The sequence below is a fragment of the Lipophrys pholis genome (assembly GCF_963383615.2).
Source record: "Lipophrys pholis genome assembly, chromosome: 17".
In the NCBI taxonomy this organism is placed as follows: domain Eukaryota; kingdom Metazoa; phylum Chordata; class Actinopteri; order Blenniiformes; family Blenniidae; genus Lipophrys; species Lipophrys pholis.
Window position 1 is genome coordinate 3,957,124 of NC_137643.1, and position 10,151 is coordinate 3,967,274.

Genomic DNA, 10,151 nt, shown 5'->3' on the forward strand with positions numbered 1-10,151 from the left:
AGTTTGAATATTCAATAAATTCATAAATTAACAACTTCATCTGCGAGTCCTCGGGGTTTGTGCAACATAATACACTTGAATGCAATAACTTCACCCCCTCTTGTCCACCGCAGCTGATTTTAAGGGATCCTTTCATGAAGTGACTGTTTTCTCTGTGCACTCGGCAAAACAAACAGCTTTTGTTGGAAAACAACTGAGTTCTCTGTATGCCACCCAAAGCAGTGGAAAATCATCTCATCTTTATTCCGAAAACATCAGCAAAGAAATTAAAAAATATTTTGAGTGGTTACTTTCTGGTATTGTGAGCAAACAACAGTAAAGTGTACGTGAGTCATAGCTGAAGCACTGTGATGGCACTGCTGTAGCCCTGAGGGAGATAATGAGTGCGGGGAGTACCAGGTTTGAGTGGATAAGGCAGCTTGCAGGCCCATCACAGTTTTGCCATGTAGCTCAGCCTGATTTCACGTTGGTCTTGTCAAAGGTCCCTACCTGTCCCCGGGCGTCCCATGATGATTTGCTTGCGTGGAGCAGGGTGGGGCGACTCGGCTGGCAGTATGAGCGGCAGCAGGGCTGTCGGCGTGGGATGACAGGCTACCGGCTGCGGCAGCGCCCCTCCAGAGGCGTCCTGGTGCCCCTCCGGTTTTCTCTCCCTCTCCCTGCCTCCAGAACCAGACGAGGACAAGATCGAGCCGAGCGAGGCCGACATGGATCCAGGAGTGGAGGAGCTGGAGAGAGCAGCGTGGCCTGCCGTGGCTGGAGTCAAGGACTGCACAAGAGACAGTGAAATACGCTTAGAGTGATACAAGAGATTTTACATTTTTCCGGACTGGTCTGGTTGAATTGGGTTCTTTGGATACATATATACGATAACCAATTAATATAATAACATTTGCAAGACTTAAGTGGCAAGAAATGGTCCAGTACTAAGCAAAAACTATTGATCTTTGTGTTTAGTGTGCAATATGACCTAAGGAGAGAATGATTGCTCCAAATCACCCCAGTAGGTCATTAAGTAGTATATTTGATTATATCAAAAAAAGAGTCAAGAGTAATCTTCCACAAATTCTGACCTGAACAATACGAAGTCTGTTTGGGACTAAAGTTTAACTCCACCCTGTAATGACTTTAAAAAATGTGACCTGATATAACCAATGCTGTTTTAGATTTTAGGCTCGGCACAATAAATATATATATTTTTTTCTTTTTGTTCAAGTTGATCTAAACTGCATTAAGAAATAAAAACTATTTCATATGAATAGATAATTTAGACATGACGCTTACTTTTTATTCAGAGTTCAAGATAGTGGCATGGAAATGTTTACAATACATTAATAAATATAGTATTTTGCGGTATCGTTGGAAAATACTCATGACAACAGATAATTTCTTACCGAACTCGAGGTGACAAGGACGAGTGTCGATGTGGGGTTACGTAGGAGAACTGCTCCATTGGTGGTAGCCCCGTTGATGGGAACAGGAGCCTGCAGGCCTGGTGGGGCGGTGTGCTGAGGCTGGCTGTGCTCCCTCGACCTGCTCCTCTCTCTCCTTCCCAACGGGCCATCTGAGAACTTGGCCAGAGGGACGTCGGGGTTGCGGACGATGACGGGGGAATCACGGAGAGGCACAATGCGGCGCGGGGAAGGATCCTGGGGCAAAGGTGAAGGGGGAGTGGGGGAGACGAGCATGGGTGGAGGTGTGGAGGCAGCAGAGGATGGGGGCCTGCTGGTGGCGCTGCGAGGGCGGGAGAAGGACAGTAAGGATGGCGTTGTGGGCTGACTCTGAGGGGAGAGAACTCTGAAGGCAGCAGGGTTGTGGCCCATTGCTGGATCTCCCACCAACCCACCCCCGATGCCCACCAGCTGCTGCTGGTCGGGTTTGGTCTGATAGTCCTGGACTGCAGGCAGTGGGGGGGGCGGGTGAGAGTCGAGCTTTCTCTTACTTGGGCTCATAGGGACTGTGAATGTAAGATTGGTAGGGAAAGTGGGCACAATGCCCGACAGGTGACGCTCTCTCTCAGCAACTGCCGTACCCATTTTGGTGCCACTGAGCTGCCGAGGGCGCCGTGGAGTAAGTGGAGATGGAGCAGTAATGGGGCTGAAATTAGCAGGGCGGAAGCCAAAGAGAGGAGAGGGTGATGGCGAAGGGGTGGGGGAGAAAGGTGACTGGTTAGAGATAGGGGAGAATGATGGTGTGCCAGAACGAGAGCCCCCCAGGGACACCAGCATCGTCGCTGCCTCACACTCGTCAAAATCGAAGCGAGAGAGATCCTGTGGTAGCAGTGACGGCAGGACGAGGCGAGGGCGAGAGTCTCCTCCGCGGCTGCTGGCCTCGCTGCTCTCCCGGGACGTCTCGTCCCAGTCAAACTCTGAGCTGGCTCTGCCACCACTCAGCCGGAGGTCAGAGGGCGTCAAGGTCCCCGTGCTGCTGGCTCCCCCTCGTTCACGGCCACCTCCACTGGCTTCCATCTCCTTGGTCCTCATGGAGAGGTGTCTGGAGCAGTATCCTCTTCGCTGGGACTCTTTGGAGCAGCCCTCCCGAGAGCACAGCCTCCTCCACTGCTTTCCATTGAACTTTTTACGGATGCCTGTTGGTGTGCACACCACATCTCCCTTCTTGTACTTTTGCTGAGCGGCCGTCAGCGGAGTCCGGGAACGTGATGAAGACGAAGTCGAGCCTGATCCGGATCCACCACCACCAGCTGATCCACCACCTGGAGTGCCTCCCCCTGAGGCCTTCTCTACTCGAGAGGAGGGTGTGTTGGAAGAGGAGATGGGAGGGAGGGGTGGGAGCTGAGGGGCAGTGATGACTGCTGCGTGGTCAAGGCCTAACAGAACAGGGGATGGAGGGGGGTGGGGGTTCATGGGCAGGTGAGTGGAGGGAATTCCCATGCCCCGCACCACAGACAGGTGGGGATTGAGGTAGCCATGTGGGGGCTTAGAAACAATATGGCGGTGTTGAGGAATTGTCATGGGTTTGGCCCCAGCGGTGATAGCCCCCATCGGGATCATGTTAAAATGGGACACCTCCATGTCTTCTTCGGGGGTAAGCGGCATGTATGGATGGTGCTGCTGCTGCTGTTGTTGTTGCTGCTGCTGCTGCTTTGCATTGTTCTCTCTTTCCCTTTCTCTTTCCCTCTCTCTTTCCTGTTTTTGCTGGAGGTCCCTCTCTCTCTCCAGGTCTTTTTCAATCTCCCACTCTCGGCCGGGAGCCAGACTGAGGACTGAAGCTGGAGTTACTGGAGAGGTAATGTTGTGACCTGATGTGGAGGAGACAGGGACCATTCCTGGGTAGAGCATCCCTCTCTCTAGCACTGACCCCATGCCAGGAGTCATTCCCCGGCTCAAGCGACACACCTCCTGCTCCACATCTATCTCTTCCCTTTCCTCCCGCTCTCTTTCTTTATCTCTGACCCCCTCTTCTCCCTCTCGTCCCCCACTAGAAGGCAAGTCCAAGTCCCACGGTGGTACCAAGAGCCGGAGTGTTTGTCGGGAGACCCATACAGCCTGGGGAGCACCTCTGCCATTGTCCTCATCCTCCATGGACTGTGGTCGGTCGTCAGACAGCAGGACACGGTAGCAGTTGGCCACTGCGGGATGTGTATCTACCTGGGTCACCACGCCCTCTTGATACCACTGCCAGTGGCCCTCGTTACCCTCGTCATTACCAAACGGCACACAGACACGAGTGCCAATAGGTATTCCATGGACACCAGGTGGTGGAGCATCTAGGATAATGTCCACGACTCCTGGGGGGCTGTCATGTCGATACGGATAACGGCACAGTGTCTTTTCGCCATTCAATTGCACCTCCAAGCTTCCGAATTCACCGCTGACCTTGCGGACCACCCCAGCCCTGAACACCAGGTGTGAACTTGGCCCTTCAGTCCTCCTCTCACCTCCTCCCTCTTCGTCACTTCTTCTCTTGAGCTGGCGAGCTAAGATGCGCTGATTCTTCAAACCTTTGGCCAAGGCGTCGGACAGTGCATCAGGTAGACTGGGTGCCATGTGTGCAGACATCTGTGTGAGCGTGTGCGTATCTCCCACCACCTCCAGGTCAGCCGAGTACTCGCTGGCGGTGTCCGTTGAGGAGCAGCGGGGCAGGCTCGGGGATATTCGCTCTGCATCTGCACCCCCTTCACCTGCTCCAGGCCTTTCCCTCTCCCCTCCCAGTGACAGGGTGGGGGGTCCTGGTGATCCCTGAGGCCCCTCCCTCCCAGTTGACCTGTTGTGGAAGTCATCCATCAGGCTCCTATTCTGGCTGTTGCCATCAGAATGTGAGATGCTGATGTCAGTTCCTGGACCCGTTGACCCCTGGTTGAGGACGCCGCCGCTCAGAGGAAGAGGAGGGGGCGTGCAGGAGGCAGGGTTGCTATGGTTACCAGCAGTAGTAGATGAGCAGTGTTCAGATGTGTACTTCTTCTTAGGAACACGGGCCTTGAAGGTGGCTGTTTTTCGGCTGGCGGCAGGGTTTGGACTGTTGTTGGCACTCGGTGTGCTGCTGTTACTAGAACTGCTGCCGCCACTGTCACAGTGGCTGCTGCCACTCACCACAGGCCTTCCCAATCTGTCATCTGAGGACGACAACAGTTTCCCAGAATCCATCACAATCGACTCTGACAGGCTTTCTCGGTGCAGACCCTCCCCCTCCGAGGAATCTCTCACCATTGACTCCACCTGAGAGGACTCCGAGTGTGAATTTGATGAATAGGAGGAGTTTTGTGGGGATCGACTCCTTTCTCGGTTCTCATCCGAGTCTCTTTTCTCTCCTCCATCAGAGGCATCTCCTCCTCCACGCCGCTTACCCCCTTTGGCCCGGGTGGATGGAGGAGAGCGCCGGCCCTGCTTCTTTATCGGCTTCATCTTCTCATTTACTTTGCTTTTTTTCCCTCAACAACTCTATTTATTTATCTGAGGGATTCTCTTTAGCGTTCCTCGTTTTTTTCATCTGCTTCCCCCTCCTGTGCGGTATTTTCAGTTTTCTTTATTTTGAGGGCCTCCGTTTCTCATCCTGTCATGTCCACCTTATTCCAGAGACTCTGAAAGTAAAGAAAAGGGGAGTGTGGGTTATTCAAGTGGCAAACACATTCAGACATGCACAAGCTCTCATCACTGCACATAACAGCTACTAATGGCATGGCATTGGTAAGAAAAGCGACTGATTGAGCTTAACCTGAGATTTTATACAGATATTCAACTGAGATCAAGGTAATTCAAAATGAAAGTACAGCAAAGTAGGGGCGAGAAATCACAAACAATAAATTAAAAAAAAAACAAAAAAAACAATCAACAGTTAAACATCAGTCCAGGGTATGTGTCCCCCCCCCCAAACGATCCACCACACCACGGGAGTAGTAAGTAACATGACTCATCTACAAATTCATTACACATTAATTCATTACATAACTTCTACTCACGTTACACAAGGCCTGCATCCATACCAGGTACATATTAAAAACAGGAGGCCGTATTGTAGGGTAAACACAATGCAGGCTTACAACACAGCATGGAAATAGTGAGAAGTGCTCAGCAATTTGCCCAGACAAGCCTTTTTGCACACACACGCTCACACACTACTTCTTGGCCGGGGCAGTAGAGGCGGGGGAATTCCTTCTTCGCTCACATACTGAAACCCTCCCTTTCTCTGTCTCTCTCTCGCTCTCTCTCTCTGGCTACCTTTATCTATGTATTTCAAAGTGGAGTCAATCCGCCCCTACAAACTCCATTTCCTGTGGAAGCCCATTTACCTAACTTCCCGTTACTTAATTCCTCCATCTCTCTGCTACTACCAGACTTTTCTTTCCCTGCCTGCCTTCTTTCTTTCTCCATTATTGATTTTTTTTTTACATTTTTACCTCTCAGCTCCCTGCTTCCCTCTTACCCTACTTTGTCTTTATCCTCACCGTGTGCTGCATTCATGCAGAAAAGCAAAGTTGTTGAGAATAATTGTTATTCCACACCAGAGTCATTCAGAACATCTGCCGTTTCCACACCGGACACATTCACAGCTTGGTATTCATTTAGGAAGTAAAACGGATTGGTTTTGCTGACTTGTTGACGACGGTTGTCATTCGACTGGTTTGTTGGCTGTGTGGCTGATTCGTGTGGGACTTGCCTCAGGTGGAGCTCTGCCTCATTTCGTCAAGCACAAGTCTCCACCACAGAGACAGAAAGATGTTAACAACGCGTAAGAGAGAGACTCCACACAGCTCTTTGATGCTCTGTCCTCTCTTTTTTTTTGGGGGGGGGGGGGGGGGGGTGATTTCTCACTCCAGCAGTGATACTCACTGTCAAAATGTTCTGTCTTGATGTCTGTCAACCTTCCACGAGGCATGTCTACTTGTCACTGACTGCTTGGCTGTCAGTTAACTTGCATGTTTGCCTGTCTGTCCGTGTTTCTACATCCGTCGTCCTCCCACCAGTCTCTTTCTTCCTCTGTCTGCCCGTGTCTACTCCTTTTTGCTGCCTCCCTGTTTGTCTGTGAAGGCTTGCATTCATTCAAGCCCTTTTAATATCTGCCACATCATAAAGGCTGGAGAGAAATCCATTTTCCGAGATGAGTGGAGCCCGTCTCAAGGCCACACACACACAGCAAACATTCATATGATGATAGTTGATAGTGCGCATAGAGAGCTGGAGAGCTCATAGCCATCATTGTGCACTATGTAAATCCCTATTTAGGACAGACAAGCGCAGGGCAGCTAATATAAAATAATTTGGCAGCTGACCTTACTTGGTCACGATAGAGGTATGCTTACATGTGTTTACTCAGTAGTGCTCTGTGTACAACAGCTGGTGTCACAGTCATAGGCCTTATGATAACAGTTAACTGATGCAATGCACGCTCCTGGAGGTGAAATATGGAGCAAGGAAGTCCATATCCCAGCTCAAGTAGGACCCGTGCCTCTTGTGTTTCACATCCAGCGATCATAAAGTATACATAAAGCGCAGTGTAACAAGTTCAATCATATTTTATTTGCAGAGTAGCATTTGCTCTATTTTAGAAGCTGACATGAGTACGTGGTAAACAGGACTGCAGGCGAGCAGATATAGTCTTATGAGTTATTCTACTTTGGCATTTTGTTTAATTGTTATTTGTCATCTAAAACTCAGTGTTCATTTCACGTCAATTGTGTTATAATAAAACTGTTGTATGTGTTACGTACATTACACTATAAATGCTATCTTGCATTTTTTTTACTTCAAGTAATAACGATAATTTTAGTAATAATGACTTTACGAGAGGCAAAGAACTTCAAAAAGTCAGTTTGTAAACCCAAATTCCCCAGTTTGAATAATCGCTGACGAGTACTGTTGGGGATCTGTGACTAAAGCCGTTACCTCCAAAACTACTCAGGTCGTGTAAGGAAGGGCATCTGGTGAAACACTGCTGCCAAATCAAACATGCAGGTCACACCATGTACTGTCACGACCCCGCAAAGGAGCAAGTAACACACATCTCTCTCACAGTAATAATAACTTCACCTATAAAGCCGATAAAGTCATACAGGCCTCTCACTACAGCTGTACACATGCAAAGTACAGTGAAATTGTCAATGGCTCATAATGATGAAACTTAAAGTGGATTACTGGGAAAATATAGACACTGAAATAATTTAAACCAGGAGTCATGATTCAAAAATGAAATTAGGAAAAAAACATGAACTATTTTATTATCACCTTGTCTTCCAAGCACCTTAAACTGTTCTAACCCGTACAAATAAAATGTGACTGACATGAGTTTATTAGATTCTGAGTGTATTGTCAACCTTGTGTTTTTTGTAAACAGAAGTAGAAAGAGAATTCTAAAATATGACTACTGAATAAGTAAGTAAGAGTAGGATTAGATAAGTTTTACGTCTTCCTACTTCCTACTACTTTTCAGGGCTGTACTAGATATATGATGTATGTATGTATATAAGTATGTGTGGGTATACTTGAATATAGGTAATCTATTTGGTGTGAATATTATTTTCATAAAATACTAATTCAATTATTATATTATATCATCATCAAGGGGTTTATATATGAATGTGTAGATGTATGTGTGTATATGGAGCATATGGATAAAGGTACATCAGTGTGTGATTACACACATATTTTCACGCATCTGAAATGAAGTAATAAAAAAAGAAAGAAAAGAGCAGTTACTTGTACAGTTGCTGGTGTGGCGTCAACCACAATACACATGATTATTCAAGCATGTGAAGAATAAATCTCGTTTTTCAGTTGCATACATCAGCTCCATCGCATCACTGGATCCACTATAATTAATGTCAAGACACTAAGATGACCTTTGTGACATGTAATCACCCGATAAACATGTTTAAAGTTTTGTTATTTGAGGAGCAGCTCTTTAAAACTTTATAACAGGATTACTATGGAGCTGCACTGAGGACGGGCCGGTGGGTATAAATATATACACACATACACACACACACACACACACACACGCACGCACACACGCACACACGCACGCACACACACAAATACACACTCACTCATATACCAGTATAAATAACAGCTGTTAAACTTCATTAGGACAAAAGGCCGATAAGAGGCGGAGAGGTGTTGCTCTCTCTGGAGCCGGAAGGGACCGTGTCAAGCCCTCGTAGTACCGTTTACTACCAGTTTTACTCCACAACACTTGCAGGCCGTGCGGCGTGCAGCGACCAGGCCGCGACTGAACAGCAGGCCGCTGGAGGATCCGCAACTCCGGGGAACCGGGGGGAACAACGCGTCCAGCCGCGCGGTTAACGGCAGATACCCTCCGTGCAGCGCAAACTGTGCGAAATTCTCCGAGCGCACGCAACGTCGCAACTTTGGGACGACCGCGTCCTCGCGACAAGAAAACTGCGCACAAAGTGGATCGTTCGTCCCATCCGGGAGTGACAGGCGGCGGGTGACCCGGCTGAGGCTGCCCGGGTAACTTGGCAGTGACCCCCGGTCGTCTTTTACACGGTTGTAACCGTGTTACGAGAGGGGCAAAGTGTCAGTACGGAGGAGGCCCGGAGAGCCGAAAATACGCATCAAACCTGCGAACAGCCACGTTGATTCATAAAAAAAAAAAAAAAAAAAGAAAGAGAGAGAGAGGAAGAAAATGTGAGGAAGAGGAGGGATGTCAAACCGGGACTTTTACACATTTCAACACTAGAATCGCTGTGGGAAGTCCGGTGGCAGTTATGGCGTTGAATTTATTTCTAGTGGAAAAGTTTTGTAGCTGTGTGTGAACCGCACCTCTCCCTTTTCTCTCTCTCACACACACACACACACACACACTCAGCCCATCCGCCCTCCGCGGGACACTGACACGGAGAGAGTCCGCTGCTCGGCCCGGAGGATGACACTGTTTACGGCCACAGTAAACAGGAACCAGGCCGGCGGCTCGGGAAGCACAACAAGCCCCACTGCAGTGCTGCAGGAGGAGATTTGTAGGCTCGTACTCACCGGGAGCGGCGGTCGCTCTCCGCCGGGCTCCTCCGCTCAGTCCGCCGGCTCTTGTCCGGCAGGAGGGCCAGTCGTCCGCGGCTGACAGTCAGCGGCGGTTCATGTTCCTCCGGCAGAAGCGACTTAAAGGAGGAAAAACTACTGCCCTGTACATTCTACTCTACAGTCGCAAAATGGTGAATGAAGCCCCGAAGCCTTGACAACCAGCCGGCGCGGCCAATCACGAGGCACGAATGCGTACAGTAGCCAATGGGATGCCGCGTAAGGGCGTAGGGGGCGGAGCCGGGCGTCAAAGTGAACGTGAGTGACAGCGCGCGGCAGCCAATCGCAGTGTGGGAAAACAGTGAACAGCTGTTAGGAGAGCGAGGCTGCGGCGGCCAATGGAGTCGCTCTGTGGGCTTGTCTGCGACTTCCTACAGGCACGCAGGACAGGAACGAAGGCTCCTTCTCCTCCTCCGTCTGCCCGTCTCTCTTTCTGCTCGTTTCATCCCTTCTTCATTTGTCTGCAAACACTGATACAGGCGCGGCGGCGGGGGGACGGTGGGGGGGAGGGCGGCGGCGGGGGGGGTCTGTGCTTCCTAATGCATTTACACCTGTTTAATAGCAGCGGCATGACGCCATTATATTTAATATAAATTAAATATCCGCACTCAAACAATCTATTGTAATTTACCTTTACCCCACGCTCGTAAAACTGCTTCGGCAAAA

The 10,151-nt window shown here is 49.4% G+C and overlaps 1 protein-coding gene across 1 annotated transcript in view; it reads right to left on the reverse strand.

The window, feature by feature from the left end:
• cica (capicua transcriptional repressor a) overlaps positions 1–9,607 on the reverse strand; it is a 33,336-nt gene extending 23,729 nt beyond the window's left edge. Inside the window, 3 exon segments of the mRNA XM_080485109.1 lie at positions 490–766; positions 1,392–5,035; positions 9,444–9,607. Coding sequence (XP_080341235.1) covers positions 490–766; positions 1,392–4,859 — 3,745 coding nt within the window. The 5' untranslated portion in view covers positions 4,860–5,035; positions 9,444–9,607.
• Between the last annotated feature and the right edge of the window lie 544 nt (positions 9,608–10,151).